The 26,993-nt window shown below is 48.8% G+C and overlaps 1 protein-coding gene across 2 annotated transcripts in view; it reads right to left on the bottom strand.

Annotated features, from left to right (window-relative positions):
• The window catches only part of SMC4 (structural maintenance of chromosomes 4), a 226,601-nt gene that overhangs the window by 68,785 nt on the left and 130,823 nt on the right, over window positions 1–26,993 (bottom strand). For both annotated transcript variants that reach the window (XM_063916157.1, XM_063916156.1), the window contains exons 16-18: window positions 24,026–24,178; window positions 23,805–23,931; window positions 22,643–22,832 (exon numbers count right to left, since the gene is read on the bottom strand). In XM_063916157.1, the coding sequence (XP_063772227.1) occupies window positions 22,643–22,832; window positions 23,805–23,931; window positions 24,026–24,178 (470 nt within the window). The remainder of the gene's footprint in view (window positions 1–22,642; window positions 22,833–23,804; window positions 23,932–24,025; window positions 24,179–26,993) is intronic.

Raw genomic sequence — 26,993 nt, 5'->3', positions numbered from 1 at the left:
ATGGCTTCCTAAACAATAACCCGAATTAGTTAACAATAACTATGTACAAGTATTGCAGATAATCCGCACTTGGGATGGGCGCCCAGCATCCACTACGGACTCCGAGAAATAGAATTATCGGTAAGTAAATTCTTATTTTCTCTATCGTCCTAAGTGGATGCTGGGGTTCCTGAAAGGACCATGGGGATTATACCAAAGCTCCCAAACGGGCGGGAGAGTGCGGATGACTCTGCAGCACCGAATGAGAGAACTCCAGGTCCTCCTTTGCCAGGGTATCAATTTTGTAAAAATTTACAAACGTGTTCTCCCCTGACCACGTAGCTGCTCGGCAGAGTAGTAATGCCGAGACCCCTCGGGCAGCCGCCCAAGATGAGCCCACCTTCCTTGCGGAATGGGCCTTAACAGATTTAGGCTGTGGCAGGCCTGCCACAGAATGTACAAGTTGAATTTTGTTACAAATCCAACGAGCAATCGACTGCTTAGAAGCAGGTGCACCCAACTTGTTGGGTGCATACAGTATAAACAGCGAGTCAGATTTTCTGACTCCAGCCGTCCTTTAAATGTATATTTTTAAGGCTCTGACAACGTCCAACAACTTGGAGTCCTTCAAGTCGTCTGTAGCCGCAGGCACTACAATAGGCTGGTTCAGGTGAAACGCTGATACCACCTTAGGGAGAAAATGCGGACGCGTCCGCAGCTCTGCCCTATGTCGAATGGAAAATTAAATAAGGGCTTTTATAAAACAAAGCCGCCAGTTCAGATACTCTCCCGGCCGAAGCCAGGGCCAGTAACATAGTCACTTTCCATGTGAGATATTTCAAATCCACCTTCTTTAGTGGTTCAAACCAATTTGATTTGAGGAAATCTAAAACTACATTTAGATCCCACGGTGCCACCTTAGGCACCACAGGAGGCTGTATATGCAGTACTCCTGTGATAAAAATCTGGACCTCAGGGACTGAGGCCAATTCTTTTTGGAAGAATATTGATAGGGCCGAAATTTGAACCTTAATAGATCCCAATTTGAGACCCATAGACAATCCTGATTGCAGGAAATGTAGGAAAACGACCCAGTTGAAATTCCTCCATCGGAGCACTCCGCTGCTCGCACCACGCAACATATTTTCGCCAAATACGGCGATAAAGCTTCGCGGTGATTTCCTTCCTTGCCTTTATCAAGGTAGGAATGACTTCTTCTGGAATGCCTTTTCCTTTTAGGATCTGGCATTCAAACGCCATGCCGTCAAACGCAGCCGCGGTAAGTCTTGAAAAAGACAAGTACCCTGCTGAAGCAGGTCCCTTCTCAGAAGTAGAGGCCACGGATCGTCCGTGACCATCTCTTGAAGTTCCGGGTACCAAGTCCTTCTTGGCCAATCCGGAGCCACTAGTCTTACTCCACTTTGCCGTATAATCCTCAATACCTTTGGTATGAGAGGCAGAGGAGGAAACACATATACCGACTGGTACACCCAAGGTGTTACCAGCGCGTCCACAGCTATTGCCTGCGGATCTCTTGACCTGGCGCAATACCTGTCCAGTGTTTTGTTGAGGCGAGACGCCATCATGTCCACCATTGGTTTTACCCAACGGTTTAATAGCATGTGGAAAACTTCTGGATGAAGTCTCCACTCTCCCGGGTGAAGGTCGTGTCTGCTGAGGAAGTCTGCTTCCCAGTTGTCCACGCCCGGGATGAATACTGCTGACAGTGCTATCACGTGATTCTCCGCCCAGCGAAGGATCCTGGCAGCTTCTGCCATTGCCCTCCTGCTTCTTGTGCCGCCCTGTCTGTTTACATGGGCGACTGCCGTGATGTTGTCCGACTGGATCAACACCGGTCTTCCTTGAAGCAGAGGTTCCGCCTGGCTTAGAGCATTGTAGATTGCTCTTAGTTCCAGAATGCTTATGTGAAGAGACTTTTTCAGGCTCGACCACACTCCCTGGAAATTTCTTCCCTGTGTGACTGCTCCCCAGCCTCTCTGGCTGGCACCCGTGGTCACCAGGATCCAATTCTGCATGCCGAATCTGCGGCCCTCCAATAGATGAGCCTCCTGCAACCACCACAGAAAGGATACCCTTGTCCTCGGCGACAGGGTTATCCGCAGGTGCATCTGAAGATGCGACCCTGACCATTTGTCCAACAGATCCCTTTGCATGGAATCTGCCGAAAGGGATTGCTTCGTAAGAAGCTACCATTTTTTCCCAGGACTCTTGTGCATTGATGTACAGACACCTTTCCTGGTTTTAGGAGGTTCCTGACCAGGTCAGATAACTCCTTGGCTTTTTCTTCGGGAAGAAAAACCTTTTCTGAACTGTGTCCAGAATCATCCCCAGGAACAGCAGACGAGTTGTCGGCATTAATTGGGATTTTGGAATATTCAGAATCCATCCGTGCTGCTTTAGCACCTCTTGAGATAGTGCTAAACCCATCTCTAGCTGTTCTCTGGACCTTGCCCTTATTAGGAGATCGTCCAAGTATGGGATAATTAATACGCCTTTTCTTCGAAGAAGAAATATTATCTCGGCCATTACCTTTGTAAAGACCCGAGGTGCCGTGGACAAACCAAACGGCAGCGTCTGAAACTGATAGTGACAGTTTTGTACAACGAACCTGAGGTACCCCTGGTGTGAGGGGTAATTGGAACGTGGAGATACGCATCCTTGATGTCCAAGGATACCATAAAGTCCCCTTCTTCCAGGTTCGCTTATCACTGCTCTGAGTGACTCCATCTTGAACTTGAACTTCTTTATGTACAGGTTCAAGGACTTCAGATTTAGAATAGGCCTTACCGAGCCATCCGGCTTCGGTACCACAAAAAGAGTGGAATAATACCCCTTCCCTTGTTGTAGAAGAGGTACCTTGACTATCACCTGCTGAGAATACAGCTTGTGAATGGCTTCCAAAACCGTCTCCCTTTCTGAGGGGGACGTTGGTAAAGCAGACTTCAGGAAACGGCGAGGTGGCTCTGTCTCTAATTTCAACCTGTACCCCTGAGATATTATCTGCAGGATCCAGGGATTTACCTGCGAGTGAGCCCACTGCGCGCTGTAATTCTTGAGACGACCGCCTACCGCCCCCGAGTCCGCTTGCGAAGCCCCAGCGTCATGCTGAGGCTTTTGTAGAAGCCGGGGAGGGCTTCTGTTCCTGGGAAGGAGCTGCCTGTTGCTGTCTCTTCCCTCGTCCTCTGCCTCGTGGCAGATATGAATAGCCCTTTGCTCTCTTATTTTTAAAGGAACGAAAAGGCTGCGGTTGAAAGGTCGGTGCCTTTTTCTGTTGGGGAGTGACTTGAGGTAGAAAGGTGGATTTCCCGGCCGTAGCCGTGGCCACCAAATCCGATAGACCGACCCCAAATAACTCCTCTACGCATCGCCTGTCCACTGTCGTGTCCATAAAGCTCTTCTGGCCGAAATGGACATAGCACTTACCCGTGATGCCAGTGTGCAGATATCTCTCTGTGCATCACGCATATAAAGAAATGCATCCTTTATTTGTTCTAACGACAGTAAAATATTGTCCCTGTCCAGGGTATCAATATTTTCGATCAGGGACTCTGACCAAACTACCCCAGCACTGCACATCCAGGCAGTCGCAATAGCTGGTCGTAGTATAACACCTGCATGTGTGTATATACCTTTTTGGATATTTTCCATCCTCCTATCTGATGGATCTTTAAGTGCGGCCGTCTCAGGAGAGGGTAACGCCACTTGTTTTGATAAGCGTGTTAGCGCTTTGTCCACCCTAGGAGGTGTTTCCCAGCGCTCCCTAACCTCTGGCGGGAAAGGGTATAAAGCCAATAACTTCTTTGAAATTAGCAGTTTTTTATCGGGGCACCCCACGCTTCATCACACACGTCATTTAATTCTTCTGATTCGGTAAAAAATAAGAATTTACTTACCGATAATTCTATTTCTCGGAGTCCGTAGTGGATGCTGGGGTTCCTGAAAGGACCATGGGGAATAGCGGCTCCGCAGGAGACAGGGCACAAAAAAGTAAAGCTTTACTAGGTCAGGTGGTGTGCACTGGCTCCTCCCCCTATGACCCTCCTCCAGACTCCAGTTAGGTACTGTGCCCGGACGAGCATACACAATAAGGGAGGCATTTTGAATCCCGGGTAAGACTCATACCAGCCACACCAATCACACCGTACAACTTGTGATCTAAACCCAGTTAACAGTATGACAACAGAAAGGGCCTCTTAAAGATGGCTCCTTAACAATAACCCGAATTAGTTAACAATAACTATGTACAAGTATTGCAGATAATCCGCACTTGGGATGGGCGCCCAGCATCCACTACGGACTCCGAGAAATAGAATTATCGGTAAGTAAATTCTTATTTTCTCTATCGTCCTAAGTGGATGCTGGGGTTCCTGAAAGGACCATGGGGATTATACCAAAGCTCCCAAACGGGCGGGAGAGTGCGGATGACTCTGCAGCACCGAATGAGAGAACTCCAGGTCCTCCTTTGCCAGGGTATCAAATTTGTAAAATTTTACAAACGTGTTCTCCCCCGACCACGTAGCTGCTCGGCAGAGTTGTAATGCCGAGACCCCTCGGGCAGCCGCCCAAGATGAGCCCACCTTCCTTGTGGAGTGGGCTTTTACAGTTTTAGGCTGTGGCAGGCCTGCCACAGAATGTGCAAGTTGAATTGTGTTACAAATCCAACGAGCAATCGACTGCTTAGAAGCAGGTGCGCCCAACTTGTTGGGTGCATACAATATAAACAGCGAGTCAGATTTTCTGACTCCAGCCGTCCTTGCAATGTATATTTTTAAGGCTCTGACAACGTCCAACAACTTGGAGTCCTCCAAGTCGCTAGTGGCCGCAGGCACCACAATAGGTTGGTTCAGATGAAATGCTGATACCACTTTAGGGAGAAAATGCGGACGAGTCCGCAGTTCTGCCCTATCCGAATGGAAGATTAGATAAGGACTTTTATAAGATAAAGCCGCCAATTCAGATACTCTCCTGGCAGAGGCCAGGGCTAGTAACATAGTCACTTTCAATGTGAGATATTTCAAATCCACCTTTTTCAATGGTTCAAACCAATGGGATTTGAGGAAATCTAAAACTACATTTAGATCCCACGGTGCCACCGGAGGCACCACAGGAGGCTGTATATGCAGTACTCCCTTGACAAAAGTCTGGACCTCAGGGACAGAGGCCAATTCTTTTTGGAAGAATATTGACAGGGCCGAAATTTGAACCTTAATGGATCCCAATTTGAGACCCATAGATAATCCTGATTGCAGGAAATGTAGGAAACGACCCAGTTGGAATTCCTCCGTCGGAACCCTCCGATCCTCGCACCACGCTACATATTTTCGCCAAATGCGGTGATAATGTTTCACGGTGACTTCCTTCCGTGCCTTAATCAAGGTAGGAATGACTTCTTCTGGAATGCCTTTCCCTTTTAGGATCTGGCGTTCAACCGCCATGCCGTCAAACGCAGCCGCGGTAAGTCTTGAAAAAGACAGGGACCCTGCTGTAGCAGGTCCCTTCTCAGAGGTAGAGGCCACGGTTCGTCCGTGAGCATCTCTTGAAGTTCCGGATACCAAGTCCTTCTCGGCCAATCCGGAACCACTAGTATTGTTCTTACTCTTCTTTGCCGTATGATCTTCAATACCTTTGGTATGAGCGGCAGAGGAGGAAACACATACACTGACTGGTACACCCAAGGAGTTACCAGTGCGTCCACAGCTATTGCCTGTGGATCTCTTGACCTGGCGCAATATTTGTCCAGTTTCTTGTTGAGGCGAGACGCCATCATGTCTACAATTGGTCTTTCCCAACGGTCTATTAACATGTTGAAGACTTCTGGATGTAGACCCCACTCTCCCGGATGAAGATCGTGTCTGCTGAGGAAGTCTGCTTCCCAGTTGTCCACGCCCGGGATGAACACTGCTGACAGTGCTATCACGTGATTCTCCGCCCAGCGAAGAATCTTGGCAGCTTCTGCCATTGCACTCCTGCTTCTTGTGCCGCCCTGCCTGTTTACATGGGCGACCGCCGTGATGTTGTCCGACTGAATCAACACCGGCTTTCCTTGCAGGAGAAGTTCCGCCTGGCTTAGAGCATTGTAGATTGCTCTTAGTTCCAGAATGTTTATGTGAAGAGACTTTTCCAGACTCGTCCATACTCCCTGGAAGTTTCTTCCTTGTGTGACTGCTCCCCAGCCTCTCAGGCTGGCGTCCGTGGTCACCAGGATCCAATCCTGAATGCCGAATCTGCGGCCTTCTAATAGGTGAGCCTTCTGCAACCACCACAGAAGTGACACCCTTGTCTTTGGTGACAGGGTTATTCGCAGGTGCATCTGCAGATGCGACCCTGACCATTTGTCCAACAGATCCCTTTGGAATATTCTTGCATGGAATCTGCCGAATGGAATTGCTTCGTAAGAAGCCACCATTTTTCCCAGGACTCTTGTGCATTGATGTACTGACACTTTTCCTGGTTTTAGGAGGTTCCTGACCAGATCGGATAACTCCTTGGCTTTTTCCTCTGGAAGGAAAACCTTTTTCTGAACCGTGTCCAGAATCATTCCTAGGAACAGCAGACGAGTTGTCGGGATTAAATGGGATTTTGGAATATTCAGAATCCACCCGTGTTGTCTTAGCACCTCTTGAGATAGTGCTAAAGCTGTCTCCAGCTGTTCTCTGGACCTTGCCCTTATTAGGAGATCGTCCAAGTATGGGATAACTAATACGCCTTTTCTTCGAAGAAGAATCATCATCTCGGCCATTACCTTGGTAAAGACCCGAGGCGCCGTGGACAATCCGAACGGCAGCGTCTGAAACTGATAGTGACAGTTTTGAACAATGAACCTGAGGTACCCCTGGTGTGCGGGGTAAATCGGAACGTGTAGATACGCATCCTTGATGTCCAAGGATACCATAAAGTCCCCTTCTTCCAGGTTCGCTATCACTGCTCTGAGTGACTCCATCTTGAACTTGAACTTTTTTATGTAGAGGTTCAAGGACTTCAGATTTAGAATAGGCCTTACCGAGCCATCCGGCTTCGGTACCACAAATAGAGTGGAATAATACCCCTTTCCTTGTTGTAATAGGGGTACTTTGACTATCACCTGCTGAGCGTACAGCTTGTGAATGGCTTCCAACACCCTCTCCCTTTCGGAAGAGACGGTTGGTAAGGCAGACTTCAGGAAACGATGAGGAGGATCCGTCTCTAATTCCAACCTGTACCCCTGAGATATTATCTGCAGGATCCAGGGGTCTACCTGCGAGTGAGCCCACTGCGCGCTGTAATTTTTGAGACGGCCCCCCACTGTCCCCGAGTCCGCTTGAGAGGCCCCAGCGTCATGCTGAGGTTTTTGCAGGAGCCGGGGAGGGCTTCTGTTCCTGGGAAGGAGCTGCCTGTTGGTGTCTCTTCCCTCTTCCTCTGCCTCGTGGCAGGTACGACAAGCCCTTTGCTCTCTTATTTTTGTAGGAGCGAAAAGGCTGCGGTTGAAAGGTCGGTGCCTTTCTCTGTTGGGGAGTGACTTGAGGTAAAAAAGTGGATTTCCCGGCAGTAGCCGTGGCCACCAAGTCTGATAGACCAACTCCAAATAACTCCTCCCCTTTATACGGCAAAACCTCCATGTGACGTTTTGAATCCGCATCGCCTGTCCACTGTCGTGTCCATAAGGCTCTTCTGGCTGAAATGGACATAGCACTCACCCGAGATGCCAGTGTGCAAATATCCCTCTGTGCATCACGCATATAGATAAATGCATCCTTTATTTGTTCTAACGACAGTAAAACATTGTCCCTATCTAGGGTATCAATATTTTCAATCAGGGATTCTGACCAAACTACTCCAGCACTGCACATCCAGGCAGTTGCTATAGCTGGTCGTAGTATAACACCTGCATGTGTGTATATATTCTTTTGAATAACTTCCATCTTTCTATCTGATGGATCCTTAAGTGCGGCCGTCTCAGGAGAGGGTAACGCCACTTGTTTGGATAAGCGTGTGAGCGCCTTGTCCACCTTAGGGGGTGTTTCCCAGCGCGCCCTAACCTCTGGCGGGAAAGGGTATAATGCCAATAACTTTTTTGAAATTATCAACTTTTTATCAGGAGCAACCCACGCTTCATCACACACGTCATTTAATTCTTCTGATTCAGGAAAAACTGTTTGTAGTTTTTTCACACCATACATAATACCCTGTTTTACGGTATCTGTAGTATCAGCTAAATGTAACGTCTCCTTCATTGCCAAAATCATATAACGTGTGGCCCTACTGGAAAATACGTTTGAATTTCTACCGTCGTCACTGGAATCAGTGCCCGTGTCTGGGTCTGTGTCGACCGACTGAGGCAAAGGGCGTTTTACAGCCCCTGACGGTGTTTGAGGCGCCTGGACAGGCATTAATTGATTGTCCGGCCGCCTCATGTCCTCAACTGACTGTTTAAGGGAAGATAAACCATCACGTAATTCCACAAATAAAGGCATCCATTCTGGTGTCGACCCCCTGGGGGGTGACATCTGCATATTTGGCAATTGCTCCGCCTCCACACCAATATCGTCCTCATACATGTCGACACCACGTACCGACACACACCGCAAACTCACAGGGAATGCTCTAATGAAGACAGGACCCACTAGCCCTTTTGGGGAGACAGAGGGAGAGTCTGCCAGCACACACCACAAAGCGCTATATATACAAGGGATATCCTTATATTAAGTGCTCCCTTATAGCTGCTTTAATATATATATATATAGCCATTAATGTGCCCCCCCTCTCTGTTTTACCCTGTTTCTGTAGTGCAGTGCAGGGGAGAGACCTGGGAGCCGTTCTGACCAGCGGAGCTGTGACAGAAAATGGCGCCGTGTGCTGAGGAGATAGGCCCCGCCCCTTTTTCGGCGGGTTCTTCTCCCGCTATTTTTCCAGTCAGGCAGGGGTTAAATATCTCCATATAGCCCCTATGGGCTATATGTGAGGTATTTTTAGCCTTGTATAAGGTTTATATTTGCCTCTCAGAGCGCCCCCCCCCAGCGCTCTGCACCCTCAGTGACTGCCCAGTGAAGTGTGCTGAGAGGAAAATGGCGCACAGCTGCAGTGCTGTGCGCTACCTTATGAAGACTGAGGAGTCTTCAGCCGCCGGTTTCCGGACCTCTTCACGCTTCAGCATCTGCAAGGGGGTCGGCGGCGCGGCTCCGGGACCGGACTCCACGGCTGGGCCTGTGTTCGATCCCTCTGGAGCTAATGGTGTCCAGTAGCCAAGCAGCAAATCCACTCTGCATGCAGGTGAGTTTACTACTTTCCCCCTAAGTCCCACGTTGCAGTGATCCTGTTGCCAGCAGGACTCACTGTAAAGAAAAAAACCTAAACTAAACTTTCTCTAAGCAGCTCTTTAGGAGAGCCACCTAGATTGCACCCTTCTCGTTCGGGCACAAAATCTAACTGGAGTCTGGAGGAGGGTCATAGGGGGAGGAGCCAGTGCACACCACCTGACCTAGTAAAGCTTTACTTTTTTGTGCCCTGTCTCCTGCGGAGCCGCTATTCCCCATGGTCCTTTCAGGAACCCCAGCATCCACTTAGGACGATAGAGAAACTACTGGTAGTTTTTTCACACCCCACATAATACCCTGTTTAGTGGTACCTGTAGTATCAGCTAAATGTAACATCTCCTTTATTGCCAAAATCAGATAACGTGTGGCCCTTTTGGAAAATACGGTTGATTCGTCACCTTCACTACCGGAATCAGTGCCTGTGTCTGGGTCTGTGTCGACCGACTGAGGCAAGGGGCGTTTTACAGCCCCTGACGGTGTTTGAGGCGCCTGGACAGGCACTAAGTGAGTGTCCGGCCGCCTCATGTCGGCAAACGACTGCTTAAGCGAGTTGACGCTATCCCGTAATTCCACAAATAAGGCATCCATTCTGGTGTCGACCCCCTAGAAGGTGACATCCTCATATTTGGCAATTGCTCCGCCTCCACACCAATAACGTCCTCATACATGTCGACACACACGTACCGACACACAGCAGACACACAGGGAATGCTCTATACGAAGACAGGACCCACTAGCCCTTTGGGGAGACAGAGGGAGAGTCTGCCAGCACACACCAAAAAGCGCTATATATGACAGGGATAGCCTTATGATTAAGTGCTCCCTTATAGCTGCTTTTATATTAATATATTGCCATTTATTTTGCCCCCCCTCTCTGTTATACCCTGTTTCTGTAGTGCAGTGCAGGGGAGAGACCTGGGAGCCTTCCTGACCAGCGGAGCTGTGACAGAAAATGGCGCCGTGTGCTGAGGAGATAGGCCCCGCCCCTTTTCCGGCGGGCTCGTCTCCCGCTATTTAGTACATTTAGGCAGGGGTAAATATCTCCATATAGCCTCTGGGGCTATATGTGAGGTATTTTTAGCCTTTTTAAAGGTTTACATTTGCCTCCCAGGGCGCCCCCCCCCAGCGCCCTGCACCCTCAGTGACTGCCGTGTGAAGTGTGCTGAGAGGAAAATGGCGCACAGCTGCAGTGCTGTGCGCTACCTTAAGAAGACTGCAGGAGTCTTCAGCCGCCGATTCTGGACCTCTTCTTGCTTCAGCATCTGTGAGGGGGCCGGCGGCGTGGCTCCGGTGACCATCCAGGCTGTACCTGTGATCGTCCCTCTGGAGCTTCATGTCCAGTAGCCAAGAAGCCAATCCATCCTGCACGCAGGTGAGTTCACTTCTTCTCCCCTCTGTCCCTCGTTGCAGTGATCCTGTTGCCAGCAGGAATCACTGTAAAATAAAAAACCTAAGCTAAACTCTCTAAGCAGCTCTTTATGAGAGCCACCTAGAATTGCACCCTTCTCGGCCGGGCACAAAAATCTAACTGGAGTCTGGAGGAGGGTCATAGGGGGAGGAGCCAGTACACACCACCTGACCTGTAAAAGCTTTACTTTTGTGCCCTGTCTCCTGCGGAGCCGCTATTCCCCATGGTCCTTTCAGGAACCCCAGCATCCACTTAGGACGATAGAGAAAATAGGAATTACCTACCGGTAAATCCTTTTCTCGTAGTCCATAGGAGGATGCTGGGGTCCACATTAGTACCATGGGGGTACAGACTGGTCCTTTGGGAGCCACTGCCACTTTAAGAGTTTAATAGTGTGGGCTGGCTCCTCCCTCTATGCCCCTCCTACCAGACAGTCTAGAAACTGTGCCCGAGGAGACGGACATACTTCGACAGAAGGAAATACACAGATAGTGGTGAGATTCACACCAGATCACACATAACAAAGAAGGAAAGCCAAGCTAACCAACTTGGAACAATTCAGCAACAGCTGAAACAATAATACTGAACCAAGTAACAATGCAGGAATACGAAGCACCCAGCATCCTCTACGGACTACGAGAAAAGGATTTACCGGTAGGTAATTAAAATGACAAAACTTTAGGTCCTCAGAGGCCAAAGTATCGAACTTGTAGAACTTAGAAAACGTGTTCGACCCAGACCAAGTAGCTGCTCAGCAAAGCTGTAAAGCCGAGACACCCTGGGCAGCCGCCCAGGAGGAACCCACTTTACGAGTAGAGTGGGCCTTAACAGATTTTGGACACGGCAAGCCTGCCGTAGACTAAGCATGCTGGATAGTAAACCTGATCCAACGAGAAATTGTCTACTTAGAAGCAGGACACCCAACCTTGTTGGGATAATAAATGACGAACATAGCGTCCGACTTTCTGTGACAAGAGGTTCTCTTCACATAAATCTTCAAAGCCCTCACCACATCCAAGGACTTTGATGTAATTGAGGAGTCAGTAGCCACTGGCACAATAGGCTGGTTGATATGAAAAGCAGACACAACCCTAGGAAGAAATTTCTGACGTGTTCGGAGTTCAGCTCTATAGTCACGGAAAATCAAATAGGGACTCTTGCAAGACAAAGCCCCTAATTCAGACACACGTCTAGCAGATGAAAATGCCAACAGTGTGACTGCCTGCCAAGTAAGAAACTTGACGTCCACCACATGCAAAGGTTCGAAGCAATCCGATCGCAGGAACTGCAGCACCACATTAAGATCCCAAGGTGCCGTAGGAGGCACAAAGGGTGGTTGGATGTGCAGAACCCCTTTCAAGAATGTCTGAACCTCAGGGAGGGCAGTCAATAGTTTCTGGAAGAAAATGGACATGGACGAAATCTGGACCTTTATGGAGCCCAAGCATAACACCATCCAGATCTGCTTGCAGAAAGAGGAGAAACCGTCCCAGTTGAAACTCCACCGTTGGAAACTTCTTAGATTCACACCAAGACACATACTTTTTCCAAATCCGATGGTAATGTTTAGACGTAACCCCCTTCCTAGCTTGTATCAGCGTAGGAATGACCTTTTTTCAGAATACTCTTCTGAGCCAAGATCTGGCGCTCAAACTCCATGCCATCAAACGTAGCCGCTGTAAGTCTTGCTAGGCGAATGGCCCCTGTTGCAGAAAGTCCTCGCGAAGAGGAAGAGGCCTCGGATCCTCCAGCAGTAATTACAGAAGATCCGCGTACCAAGCCCTCCTTGGACAGTCCGGAGCAATGAGGATCACCTGAACTCTTGTTCTTTTTATTAGTTTGTTTGATAATCCTTGGGATGAGTGGAAGTGGAGGGTATACATGCACTGACTGGAACACCCACGGAGTTACCAGTATGTCCACCGCCTGTGGGTCTCTCGACCTGGAACAGTACTTCCGAAGCTTCTTGTTGAGGAGAGAGGCCATCAGGTCTACCTGAGGTACACCACATCAGCTTGTCACCTCTGCGAACACCTCCGGGTGGAGGCTCCATCCTCCTGGATGGAGATCGCGTATGCTGAGGAAGTCTGCTTCCCAGTTGTCCACTCCTAGAATGAAGATAGCAGATAGCGCCACCGCGAGCCTTTCTGCCCAGAGGAGGATTCTTGTTACCCGTGTCAGTTTATGTAGGACACTGCCGTTAAATTGTCCAACAACCTGAATGGCCTGATCTTGCAGAAGATGTGCCGCTTGTAGAAGGCCGTTGTATATGGCCCTAAGTTCCAGAATGTTTATCGGAAGGATGGATTCCAGACTTGACCACTCTCCTTCAAAGTTTTCCCCTTGGGTGACCACTCCCCAACCTCTGAGACTTGCATCCATGGTTAGAAGGATCAAATTCTGAATCCCAAACATGCGGCCCTCGAGTAGGTGAGAAGTCTGCAGCCACCAGAGGAGTGAAATTCTGGCTTTCGGCAACAAGCGTATCCGTTGGTGCATATGAAGATGTGATCACGACCATTTGTCTAGGAGATCTAATTGTAAGAACCTTGCATGGAATATTCCGTACTGAAGAGCCTCGTAGGTTACCAACTTCCCCAGAAGGCGAATGCACTGATGAACCGGTACCTGGGCTGGCTTCAGGACATCCCGTACCATTGATTGGATCACCAACACTTTCTCTACTGGTAGAAACACCCTCTGCACTTCCGTGTTGAGTATCATCCTCAGGAAGGTCAGTCTCCTTGTCGGCTCCAAATGTGACTTTGGAAGGTTCAGGACCCACCCATGATCCTGGAGTAGTCGAGTTGAGAGAGCAATACTCTGCAACAACCTCTCCCTGGAAGATGCTTTTATCAGCAGATCGTCCAGCTATGGAATTATGTTCACTCCTTGCCTGCGGATTAGCATCATCTCTGTCATGACCTTGGTGAACACTCTCGGTGCCAAAAGGCTGAGCCTGAAACGGAGTGACAATCCAGCAGCGCAAACCTGAGATAAGCCTGGTGTGGTGGTCAGATCGGAATGTGAAGGTATGCATCCTTGATATCCAGGGATACCAGGAACTCCCCCTCCTCCAGACCTGAGATCACCGTTCTCAGAGACTCCATCTTGAATTTCAATTCCATCAAGTAGGGGTTCAATGACTTTAGGTTTAATATCGGCCTTACCGAACCTTCCAGTTTCGGTACCACAAACAGGTTTGAGTAATAACCCTTGCGTTTTAGGTGAGGTGGAACTGGAACAATAACATTTGTTTGGACCAATTTTTGAATGGCTTCCTGCAGGATAGAACTTTCTGCCAGCAAAACTGGTAAGCCTGTTTTGAAGAATCTGTGAGGTGGGAGTTCCTGAAACTCCAGTCTGTAGCCCTGGGTAACAATGTCTGTAACCCAGGTGTCTAGGCATGACGACACCCAGATGTGACTGAAATCTTTTAGTCTCGCTCCCACCTGCCCGATCTCCAGGCTGGGAGGTCCACCATCATGCTGAAGATTTTGAGGAAGCAGAACCTGGTTTCTGTTCCTGAGAACCTGTTGGTCAGGTTTTCTGGATTTTCCCCGACCACCCCTGAAGAACGTGGAAGCGGATTTGGATTTTAAATTTTGCGGTCCCAAAGGACTGCAGTGTAGACGCAGGATAAGATTTCCCAGTCGGTGGTACTGCTGAGGGGAGGAAGGTTGACTTACCCACAGTTGCTATGGAGGTCCACGCATCCAATGCTTCCCCAAACAGAGCTGTCCTGCGAAGGGTAGGTTCTCCACACTTTTCTTGGATTCTGCATCCGCAGTCCATTGGCATAGCTAGAGTCCTCTGCATGCCGTCACCACCATGGAAGTAGCCCGTGCATTCAGCATGCCAAGATCCTTCATGGCCTTCACCATGAAGCCAGCAGAATCCTGTATTTGACGTAAAAACAAGTCAATGTCACTACTATCCATAGTATCTCTAGTAATGTGCCTGACCACTTTACTATGGCTTTAGAAATCCACACACAAGCAATAGTGATTTGAACGTAGTCTCAATCTTGCGGTCAGCCGGCTCTTAAGGCGGTTGAACCAGGGACAGGTAAAACCACCTTTTTAGACAACCTAGATACAGAAGCGTCTACTATAGGTGGGTTTTCCCACTTCTTTCTATCCTGTTCAGGGAATGGGAAAGCAATGAGAATTCTTTTAGGGATCTAGAGTTTTTTCTCCGGGTTTTCCCAGTATTTTTCAAATAAAGGGGGAGATTCAAATGTTTGAAAAAGCAGTTGGGAGTCTGTTTTTCCCCCATCTAATAGACAGGAAAAAACAGACACCCAACCAACTTTTCAAACATTTGAATCTCCCCCAGCGAGTTTAACTCCTTAGAAGCAGGGAAGGTAAGCGGGGATTTCCTATTTTATGTAAAATAAGATTTCTCTACTTGTTCAGGTACCTTATCAGAAATATGTAAAACATCCCTAATGGCTTCAATCATTAGCTGCACCCCTTTAGCAAGGGATGCATCACCCTCCTGCAAATCCCCATCACCGTCTCCTGTATCAGAGTCGGTATCCGTGTCATCTGGGCAAGTGTAAGTTTTTTCGGGTATGTAGGTGGGGTATTTGAGGAAGTAGTGGGAGCTGAATACTTCAAACCCTCTACATATTTTCTCAAAAACTGCGTCTCTTTCTCATTATGTGACACCCTTGATGAAATCTGGGATATCATTCCCCTTAAAGAATCCACCCATGAGGGTTCGGATTCAGAAGGCTGTGAAAGCACATTGCAGTCCTGAGTACATGAAATAGACTCCTCAGGAGAAGATACACACTCTGCAGCACATGACACAGAGCCCTTAGACATGGTAATGTGGATATATACACTTACACACACATACAGGAAAATGTCAGACACAGTTTCCCCCAGAGTACCTTCAGAGAGTCACAGAGTATGAGGAGCCAGCCACACAGCGCCCCTGTGGGCAGTTATCATCATAAAAGCCCAGCGCTGACTAACCTACCTTAACAGGTAATTAGTACCAACTACACTCTCCCCCCTGTCTATAATACCCTGGTACCGCAGAGGATAACTGGAGTTATGTTGGGGTCAGCGCTCCCTGTCAGCATCCTGCTTCGGTGATCTGCAGGGAGAAAATGGTGCTGGTGAGTGCTGGACCAGCTCTGAGAAGCCCTATCCCCTGTAATGGTGCGCAGCTACCCGCAAAAATAAGAATTTACTCACCGGTAATTCTATTTCTCGTAGTCCGTAGTGGATGCTGGGAACTCCGTAAGGACCATGGGGAATAGCGGGCTCCGAAGAAGGCTGGGCACTCTAGAAAGATTTATGACTACCTGGTGTGCACTGGCTCCTCCCACTATGACCCTCCTCCAAGCCTCAGTTAGGACACTGTGCCCGGACGAGCTGACATAATAAGGAAGGATTTTGAATCCCGGGTAAGACTCATACCAGCCACACCAATCACACTGTACAACTCGTGATACTATATCCAGTTTGACAGTATGAAAAACAACTGAGCCTCAACAGATGGCTCAACAAATAACCCTTTAGTTAACAATAACTATTTACAAGTATTGCAGACAATCCGCACTTGGGATGGGCGCCCAGCATCCACTACGGACTACGAGAAATAGAATTACCGGTGAGTAAATTCTTATTTTCTCTGACGTCCTAGTGGATGCTGGGAACTCCGTAAGGACCATGGGGATTATACCAAAGCTCCCAAACGGGCGGGAGAGTGCGGATGACTCTGCAGCACCGAATGAGAGAACTCTAGGTCCTCCTCAGCCAGGGTATCAAATTTGTAAAATTTTGCAAACGTGTTTGCCCCTGACCAAGTAGCTGCTCGGCAAAGTTGTAAAGCCGAGACCCCTCGGGCAGCCGCCCAAGATGAGCCCACTTTCCTTGTGGAATGGGCATTTACAGATTTTGGATGTGGCAGGCCTGCCACAGAATGTGCAAGCTGAATTGTACTACAAATCCAGCGAGCAATAGTCTGCTTAGAAGCAGGAGCACCCAGCTTGTTGGGTGCATACAGGATAAACAGCGAGTCAGATTTTCTGACTCCAGCCGTACTGGAAACATATTTTCAGGGCCCTGACAACGTCTAGCAACTTGGAGTCCTCCAAATCCTTAGTAGCCGCAGGCACCACAATAGGCTGGTTCAGGTGAAACGCTGACACCACCTTAGGTAGAAACTGGGGACGAGTCCTCAATTCTGCCCTATCCATATGGAAAATCAGATAAGGGCTTTTACATGATAAAGCCGGCAATTCTGACACTCGCCTGGCTGAAGCCAAGGCCAATAACATGACCACTTTCCACGTGAGATATTTTAGATCCACGGTTTTAAGTGGCTCAAACCAATGTGATTTTAAGAAACTCAACACCACGTTGAGATCCCAAGGTGCCACAGGGGGCACAAACGGGGGCTGAATATGCAGCACTCCCTTCACAAATGTCTGAACTTCAGGTACTGAAGCTAGTTCTTTTTGAAAGAAAAAAAATCGACAGAGCCGAGATCTGTACTTTAATGGAGCCTAGCTTTAGGCCCATATTCACTCCTGCTTGCAGGAAATGCAGAAATCAACCCAGCTGAAATTCCTCTGTTGGGGCCTTTTTTGCCTCGCACCATGCAACATATTTCCGCCATACGCGGTGATAATGCTTTGCCGTAACATCTTTCCTGGCCTTAAGCGTAGGAATTACTTCTTCTGGAATACCCTTTTCCTTCAGTATCCGGTGTTCAACCGCCATGCCGTCAAACGCAGCCGCGGTAAGTCTTGGAACAGACAGGGCCCCTGCTGTAGCAGGTCCTGTCTGAGCGGTAGAGGCCACGGGTCCTCTGAGAGCATCTCTTGAAGTTCCGGGTACCACGCTCGTCTTGGCCAATCCGGAACCACGAGAATTGTGTTTACTCCTCGCTTTCTTATTATTCTCAATACCTTTGGTATGAGAGGCAGAGGAGGGAACACATAAACCGACTGGTACACCCACGGTGTCACTAGAGCGTCCACAGCTATCGCCTGAGGGTCCCTTGACCTGGCGCAATATCTTTTTAACTTTTTGTTGAGGTGGGACGCCATCATGTCCACCTGTGGTTTATCCCAACGGTTTACCAGCATCTGGAAAACTTCTGGATGAAGTCCCCACTCTCCCGGGTGGAGGTCGTGTCTGCTGAGGAAGTCTGCTTCCCAGTTGTACACTCCCGGAATGAACACTGCTGACAGTGCTAGTACACGATTCTCCGCCCATCGGAGAATTCTTGTGGCTTCTGCCATCGCCACCCTGCTTCTTGTGCCTCCCTGTCGATTTACATGGGCGACTGCCGTGATGTTGTCTGACTGGATCAGCACCGGCTGGTGTAGGAGCAGGGATTTTGCTTGACTTAGGGCATTGTAGATGGCCCTTAGTTCCAGAATATTTATGTGAAGGGAAGTCTCCTGACTCGACCATAGTCCTTGGAAGTTTCTTCCCTGTGTGACTGCCCCCCAGCCTCGAAGGCTGGCATCCGTGGTCACCAGGACCCAGTCCTGTATGCCGAACCTGCGGCCCTCTAGAAGATGGGCACTCTGCAGCCACCACAGTAGAGACACCCTGGTTCTTGGAGACAGGGTTATTAAGCGATGCATCTGAAGATGCGATCCTGACCACTGGTCCAACAGGTCCCACTGAAAGATTCTGGCATGGAACCTGCCGAAGGGAATTGCTTTGTAAGAAGCCACCATCTTTCCCAGGACCCGCGTGCAGCGATGCACTGATACCTGTTTTGGTTTCAGGAGGTCTCTGACTAGAGATGACAACTCCCTGGCTTTCTCCTCCAGGAGAAACACTTTTTTTCTGGACTGTATCCAGAATCATACCCAGGAACAGTAGCCGTGTCGTCGGAACCAGCTGTGACTTTGGGATATTCAGAATCCAGCCGTGTTGGTGCAGCACCTCCTGAGATAGTGCTACTCCCACCAACAACTGTTCCTTGGACCTCGCTTTTATTAGGAGATCGTCCAAGTACGGGATAATTAAAACTCCCTTTTTTCGAAGGAGTATCATCATTTCCGCCATCACCTTGGTAAATACCCTCGGTGCCGTGGACAGTCCAAACGGCAGCGTCTGGAATTGGTAATGGCAATCCTGTACCACAAATCTGAGGTACTCCTGGTGAGGATAGTAAATGGGGACATGCAGGTAAGCATCCTTGATGTCCAGGGATACCATGTAATCCCCCTCGTCCAGGCTTGCAATAACCGCCCTGAGCGATTCCATCTTGAACTTGAATTTTTTTATGTATGTGTTCAAGGATTTCAAATTTAAAATGGGTCTCACCGAACCGTCCGGTTTCGGTACCACAAATAGTGTGGAATAGTAACCCCGGCCTTGTTGAAGTAGGGGTACCTTGATTATCACCTGCTGGGAATACAGCTTGTGAATTGCCGCTATCACCGCCTCCCTGTCTGAGGGAGCAATCGGCAAGGCAGATTTTAGGAACCGGTGGGGTGGAGACGCCTCGAATTCCAGTTTGTACCCCTGAGATACTATTTGAAGGATCCAGGGATCCACCTGTGAGCGAGCCCACTGATCGCTGAAATTCTTGAGGCGGCCCCCCACCGTACCTGGCTCCGCCTGTGGAGCCCCACCGTCATGCGGCGGACTTGGAAGAAGAAGCGGGGGAGGACTTTTGCTCCTGGGAACCTGCTGTTTGTTGCAGCCTTTTTCCCCTACCTCTGCCTCTGGACAGAAAGGACCCGCCTTTTCCACGCCTGTTTTTCTGGGTCCGAAAGGACTGAACCTGATAAAACGGCGCCTTCTTAGGCTGTGAGGGGACATGGGGTAAAAATGCTGACTTCCCAGACGTTGCTGTGGAAACTAGGTCCGAGAGACCATCCCCAAATAATTCCTCACCCTTATATGGCAACACTTCCATGTGCCTTTTAGAATCTGCATCTCCTGTCCACTGGCGAGTCCATAAGCCTCTCCTAGCAGAAATGGACAATGCACTTACTTTAGATGCCAGTCGGCAGATTTCCCTCTGTGCATCTCTCATATATAAGACTGAGTCTTTGATATGGTCTATGGTTAGCAGGATCGTGTCTCTGTCTAATGTGTCAATATTTTCTGACAGTTTATCTGACCACGCAGAGGCAGCACTGCACATCCAAGCTGACGCAATAGCTGGCCTAAGTATAATGCCCGAGTGTGTATATACAGACTTCAGGATCGCCTCCTGCTTTCTATCAGCAGGTTCCTTGAGGGCGGCCGTATCCGGAGATGGTAGTGCCACCTTTTTAGACAAACGTGTGAGCGCTTTATCCACTCTAGGAGGTGTTTCCCAACGTGACCTATCCTCTGGCGGGAAAGGGAACGCCATTAGTACCTTCTTAGGAATTACCAATTTTTTATCAGGGAAAGCCCACGCTTCTTCACACACTTCATTTAATTCATCTGATGGGGGAAAAACTACAGGTAGTTTTTTCTCCCCAAACATAATACCCTTTTTAGTGGTACCTGTATTTATATCAGAAATGTGTAACACCTCTTTCATTGCCTCTAGTGGGCATCAGGTTAGACTCATCGTCGTCGACACTGGTGTCCGTATCAGTGTCGACATCTGGGTCTGCAGTCTGAGGTAGCGGGCGTTTTAGAGCCCCTGATGACCTGTGCGACGCCTGGACAGGCACGGGCTGAGAAGTCGGCTGTCCCACATTTGGCATGTCGTCAAATTTCTTATGTAAGGAGTCTATACGTGCACTCATTTCCTTCCATAAGCTCAACCACTCAGGTGTCTGCCCCGCAGGGGGTGACATCCCTTCTAAAGGCATCTGCTCCGTCTCCACATCATTATCCTCAAACATGTCGACACAGCCGTACCGACACACCGCGCACACACACAGGGAATGCTCCAACAGAGGACAGGACCCACAAAAGCCCTTTGGGGGGACAGAGTGAGAGTATGCCAGCACACACCAGAGCGCTATATAATGCAGGGACTAACTGAGTTATGTCCCCTATAGCTGCTTTTTCTATATAATTGTATACTGCGCCTAAATTTAGTGCCCCCCCCCTCTTTTTTTACCCTTTTCTGTAGTGTTGACTGCAGGGGAGAGCCAGGGAGCTTCCTTCCAGCGGATCTGTGAAGGAGAAATGGCGCCAGTGTGCTGAGGGAGATAGCTCCGCCCCTTTTCCGCGGACTATTCTCCCGCTTTTTCCTATATTCTGGCAGGGGTATTTTCCACATATATAGCCTCTGGGGCTATATATTGTGGTATTTTTGCCAGCCAAGGTGTTATTATTGCTTCTCAGGGCGCCCCCCCCCCCAGCGCCCTGCACCCTCAGTGACCGGAGTGTGAAGTGTGTGTGAGGAGCAATGGCGCACAGCTGCAGTGCTGTGCGCTACCTTGGTGAAGACTGATGTCTTCTGCCGCCGATTTTCCGGACCTCTTCTTGCTTCTGGCTCTGTAAGGGGGACGGCGGCGCGGCTCCAGGACCGAACACCAAGGACTGGGCTTGCGGTCGATCCCTCTGGAGCTAATGGTGTCCAGTAGCCTAAGAAGCCCAAGCTGGCTGCAAGCAGGCAGGTTCGCTTCTTCTCCCCTTAGTCCCTCGCTGCAGTGAGCCTGTTGCCAGCAGGTCTCACTGAAAATAAAAAACATAATTTCTATCTTTCTTTCTAAAGGCTCAGGAGAGCCCCTAGTGTGCATCCAACCTCGGCCGGGCACAAAATCTAACTGAGGCTTGGAGGAGGGTCATAGTGGGAGGAGCCAGTGCACACCAGGTAGTCATAAATCTTTTCTAGAGTGCCCAGCCTCCTTCGGAGCCCGCTATTCCCCATGGTCCTTACAGAGTTCCCAGCATCCACTAGGACGTCAGAGAAATTAGATTATACTGCTCTGAGGTCTTTGATGCCAACAGCGGGATTAGCCCGTTAGCTGTATTTACCAGTCTTAGGGTGATTGCACTGGCCCAGGACGCCCGTCAGCAGCATCTACATATTCATGTTGCTGAGCCTTCATGGAGCGCAGCCTGTCAGAGCTGCGCTCCCACCCTTGTGCCGCCATTCCCACCGGCGACCCACTAACCGGGCCGCGACGGCGCTGTACTCGCCACTTCTTTCTTCTGGCTTTGTTAGGGGTGGCGGCCGTGCTGCGGGAGTGAGCGGTCGCCTCGTGGGCTTGCGATCCGCACCCTCAGGAGCACAGTGTCCTGTCCGCAGAAATAAAGAACCATTAACTTCAAAAGGTGGTTCCTACCCCCCCCCCCCCCCCCCCCCCCTCCTAAGTCCCACAAAGCAGGGAGGCTGTTGCCAGCAGCCTTTCTGTACCTAACAACTCTGAGAAAAAAAAAAAAAAAACAACAACTACAAAAACTCCTAGGAGCTCCCCTAGCTGTGATCGGCTCCTCCTGGCACATTTTCTAAACTTAGTCTGGTAGGAGGGGCATAGAGGGAGGGGCCAGCCCACACTATTAAACTCTTAAAGTGCCAGTGGCTCCCAAAGGACCAGTCTATTCCCCATGGTAGAAAATGGACCCCAGCATCCTCTAGGACGTAAGAGAAAATATGGGTTATTCACAATGTAACGCCGCTAGGATGCATGAGATTGTGTGGATTAAATGACACTTTTATATCGTGTGACAGACTGTATATAGAGCAGAGTAGAAAATAGATGCAGCTGTATGTGTATATATTCAGGGACTCCGTTACAAACAGATATAAAAGTGTCCAACCAAATTAAATCAGCACGGACTGTGTGCGCATCCTGGTCGCATTGTGCTGTGAATAATACACATTTTCATGAAAAAAGGAGCCCATCTCTAGAATATTCTCATGTTATCTGGTGTGACTGCTGCAAGATGTATGAGGACACAACTGTATGCTCTTTATGTACAGTTTACCTGAGGTTTCATGGCTTATGTATTAGAATTTAATGCATCAGCAATTCCATTGTACCATGCTTTTTACATACCTGTCTGCAGTCTTGATTGACACTTGAGCTTTTGTTATAGAAGAGACACACTCATCTACGTCTTTGTTGATCTTATCTAGTTTGTCCTGCTGAGCTTTTAATTTATGGTTGTTGATATCAACTATGAGTTTGTGAAGTCTCTTTACTTCTGCTTCTACTTTTCCAGCTTTCTCTGCAGCCTTTTCATACTCTTCATTCAATAAAATAAGGGGTAAAAAAAAACATCACTCACATCAACGACAGTATGTTCTCATATGTGATTTAAAAGAAAAAAATACCATGATTAGGGAATGTTTGCAGTGCTTTGTAATGTTTAGGTTTTAATCCCTTTGCTAGAATGCAGCAAATTAATTATCCCTCTTTGCAAAAATATTAACATTTGGACTTTTACGGTGATCACAAATAGTAAAGGTGCATACACACTAGGTGATATTGTAAACAATATCGCTCATTTTTACCCTCCTGAGTGATACTGTTTACGATATTGGCCAGTGTGTATATGCTGCAAACAATGAATGATGCGCAATCCCACACATCGTTATCGTACCCCTGTGTTGCCTGTGCATGCAGCTCAATTTGGAAAATCGTCCAAAGCTGCATGCATGGGCTGGCATGACGTTACTGTGCGATATCACACAGTGTGTAAACCAGTGGTTCACAAACTGTGCGCTGTGACACCGTGGGGTGCCTCGGGACACTTGCAGGGGAGCCTTGGATTCGTGGCCCAGGACCAATTCAGATTATTTATGGTCAGTGTAATAGGCAAAATCAGTGCTGGTGGCTGCCAACCATAAAATATGTGGACAAACAAATCTCGTCTGTCGCCACACAATTGAACCTAAGGATGAAATACACAATTTACTAAATGTAGTATTTCTTTATAAATTTCTCAACAAGAAACTTTTGGCCTAGGGGTGCAGTGAAAAATATTCAAAAAAGTTTGGGAACCACTGGTGTATACACTATGTCGGCAGCCCGGGCGAGGCTGGGAAACACGAATTGCATAGTGTGTATGCACCATTAGTTCTTGTTTATTTATCCTGTTTATGCATCATGGAAATCCATACCAGTTATGGCATTAGTACGGATTTGCAAATGATACAGCCAAGCCCCGAACCCTGAAGGGTGATGGGGAATTGCCAGAGCCAACTAGAATGCCTACCCTTTGTAAAAGTTTCCAAGCTTTTATCCATCTGCTTTTGTTGATTTTTGTCAGGTGCAGCGGCAGCTACATTGGTCTCGAGCTCTTTGACCTGAGTTTTCAGGTGTGCCTCTTGCTCAGAAAGATTCTAAAAAGTAACAAACCACCGTTAAACCGTACAGTGTCTATACTGATCTTATGAAACAAAAGTAATGCACATATAAAAGAAAAAGTGTATTTACCTGCAAACTGGCTGTGTACTTCTCAAAGGTATTCTTCATCTGTCTTGTGGATTGCCGCAATTTAGACAGCTGTTCCTCAAGATCTACTTTGCAATCCTGAATTGCTGTTGCTTTATCAGAGTCAGATTTCAGTTTGGACTCCATCTTTTGCAGCTGCAAATAAGACAAAACAAATAAAATAAGATTTTACTCACCGGTAATTCTATTTCTCGTAGTCCGTAGTGGATGCTGGGGACTCCGTAAGGACCATGGGGAATAGACGGGCTCCGCAGGAGACTGGGCACTCTAAAGAAAGATTCAGTACTATCTGGTGTGCACTGGCTCCTCCCTCTATGCCCCTCCTCCAGACCTCAGTTAAGGAAACTGTGCCCGGAAGAGCTGACATTACAAGGAAAGGATTTTGGAATCCAGGGTAAGACTCATACCAGCCACACCAATCACACTGTACAACTTGTTATAAACTTACCCAGTTAACAGTATGAACAACAAATGAGCATCACTCAACCGATGCTACATAACCATAACCCTTTGTTAAGCAATAACTATATACACGTATTGCAGAAAGTCCGCACTTGGGACGGGCGCCCAGCATCCACTACGGACTACGAGAAATAGAATTACCGGTGAGTAAATTCTTATTTTCTCTAACGTCCTAGTGGATGCTGGGGACTCCGTAAGGACCATGGGGATTATACCAAAGCTCCCAAACGGGCGGGAGAGTGCGGATGACTCTACAGCACCGAATGGGCAAACACCAGGTCCTCCTCAGCCAGGGTATCAAACTTGTAGAATTTTGCAAATGTGTTTGAACCCGACCAAGTAGCAGCTCGGCAAAGCTGTAATGCCGAGACCCCTCGGGCAGCCGCCCAAGAAGAGCCCACCTTCCTTGTGGAATGGGCTTTCATTGATTTTGGATGCGGCAATCCAGCCGCAGAATGAGCCTGCTGAATCGTGTTACAGATCCAGCGAGCAAAGGTTTGCTTTGAAGCAGGAGCACCCAGCTTGTTGGATGCATACAGGATAAACAGCGAGTCAGTTTTCCTGACTCCAGCCGTCCTGGCAACATAGATCTTCAAAGCCCTGACTACATCAAGCAACTTGGAATCCTCCAAGTCACGAGTAGCCGCAGGCACCACAATGGGTTGGTTCAAATGAAAAGATGACACCACCTTTGGCAGAAACTGCGGACGAGTCCGCAATTCTGCCCTATTAATATGGAAAACCAGATAGGGGCTTTTACATGACAAAGCCGCCAATTCTGACACACGCCTAGCTGAAGCCAAGGCCAACAGCATGACCACTTTCCACGTGAGATACTTTAGGTCCACTGTCTTAAGTGGCTCAAACCAGTGGGATTTCAGGAAACCCAAGACCACGTTAAGATCCCAAGGTGCCACTGGTGGCACAAAAGGAGGCTGAATATGCAGCACTCCCTTAACAAACGTCTGAACCTCAGGCAGTGAAGCCAGTTCTTTTTGAAAGAAAATGGATAGGGCCGAAATCTGGACCTTTATGGACCCTAATTTTAGGCCCATAGTCACACCTGACTGTAGGAAGTGCAGGAATCGACCCAGCTGGAATTCCTCTGTAGTGGCCTTCCTGGCCTCACACCAAGCAACATATTTTCGCCATATACGGTGATAATGTTTTGCGGTCACATCCTTCCTAGCCTTTATCAGCGTAGGAATAACTGCATCCGGAATGCCCTTTTCCGCCAGGATCCGGCATTCAACCGCCATGCCGTCAAACGCAGCCGCGGTAAGTCTTGGAACAGACAGGGCCCCTGTTGCAACAGGTCCTGTCTGAGAGGCAGAGGCCATGGGTCCTCTGTGAGCATATCTTGCAGTTCCGGGTACCAAGTCCTTCTTGGCCAATCCGGAACAATGAGTATTGTTCTCACTCTTTTTCTTACGATTCTCAGTACTCTGGGTATGAGAGGAAGAGGAGGAAACACATAGACCGACTGGAATACCCACGGTGTCACCAGTGCTTCCATAGCTATCGCCTGAGGGTCCCTTGACCTGGCGCAATACCTCTTTAATTTTTTGTTGAGGCCGGACGCCATCATGTCCACCTGTGGCAGTTCCCATCGATTTACAATCTGCGTGAAGACTTCTTGATGAAGTCCCCACTCTCCCGGGTGGAGATCGTGTCTGCTGAGAAAGTCTGCTTCTCAGTTGTCCACTCCCGGAATGAACACTGCTGACAGTGCTTGCACGTGATTCTCCGCCCAACGAAGAATCCTGGTGGCTTCCGCCATTGCCACCCTGCTTCTTGTGCCGCCCTGGCGGTTTACATGAGCGACTGCCGTGATGTTGTCTGACTGAATCAGTGCTGGTTGGCCTCGAAGCAGAGGCTCCGCTTGACTCAGGGCGTTTTATATGGCCCGTAGCTCCAGAATATTTATGTGCAGACAAGTCTCCTGACTTGACCACAGCCCTTGGAAGTTCCTTCCTTGAGTGACTGCCCCCCACCCTCGGAGGCTTGCATCCGTGGTCACCAGGACCCAGTCCTGTATGCCGAATCTGCGGCCCTCGAGGAGGTGAGCACCTTATAGCCACCACAGAAGAGACACCCTGGCCCTGGAGGACAGGGTGATCATCCGATGCATCTGTCAGCTGCGACTTTGGAATGTTCAGAATCCAGCCGTGCTGACGCAACACTTCCTGAGAGTGTGCTAAGCTGATCAGCAACTGCTCCCTGGACCTCGCCTTTATGAGGAGATCGTCCAAGTATGGGATAATTGTAACCCCTTGCTTCCGAAGGAGCACCATCATTTCCGCCATCACCTTGGTAAAAACTCTCGGTGCCGTGGACAGGCCAAACGGCAACGTCTGGAATTGGTAATGACAGTCCCGTACCACAAACCTGAGGTACTCCTGATGAGGCGGATAAATGGGGACATGCAAGTAAGCATCCTTGATGTCCAGAGACACCATAAAATCCCCCTCTTCCAGGCTTGCAATGA

The sequence above is a fragment of the Pseudophryne corroboree genome, chromosome 4, assembly GCF_028390025.1.
Source record: "Pseudophryne corroboree isolate aPseCor3 chromosome 4, aPseCor3.hap2, whole genome shotgun sequence".
In the NCBI taxonomy this organism is placed as follows: Eukaryota; Metazoa; Chordata; class Amphibia; order Anura; family Myobatrachidae; genus Pseudophryne; species Pseudophryne corroboree.
This window is presented reverse-complemented; position numbering and strand designations above follow the sequence as displayed.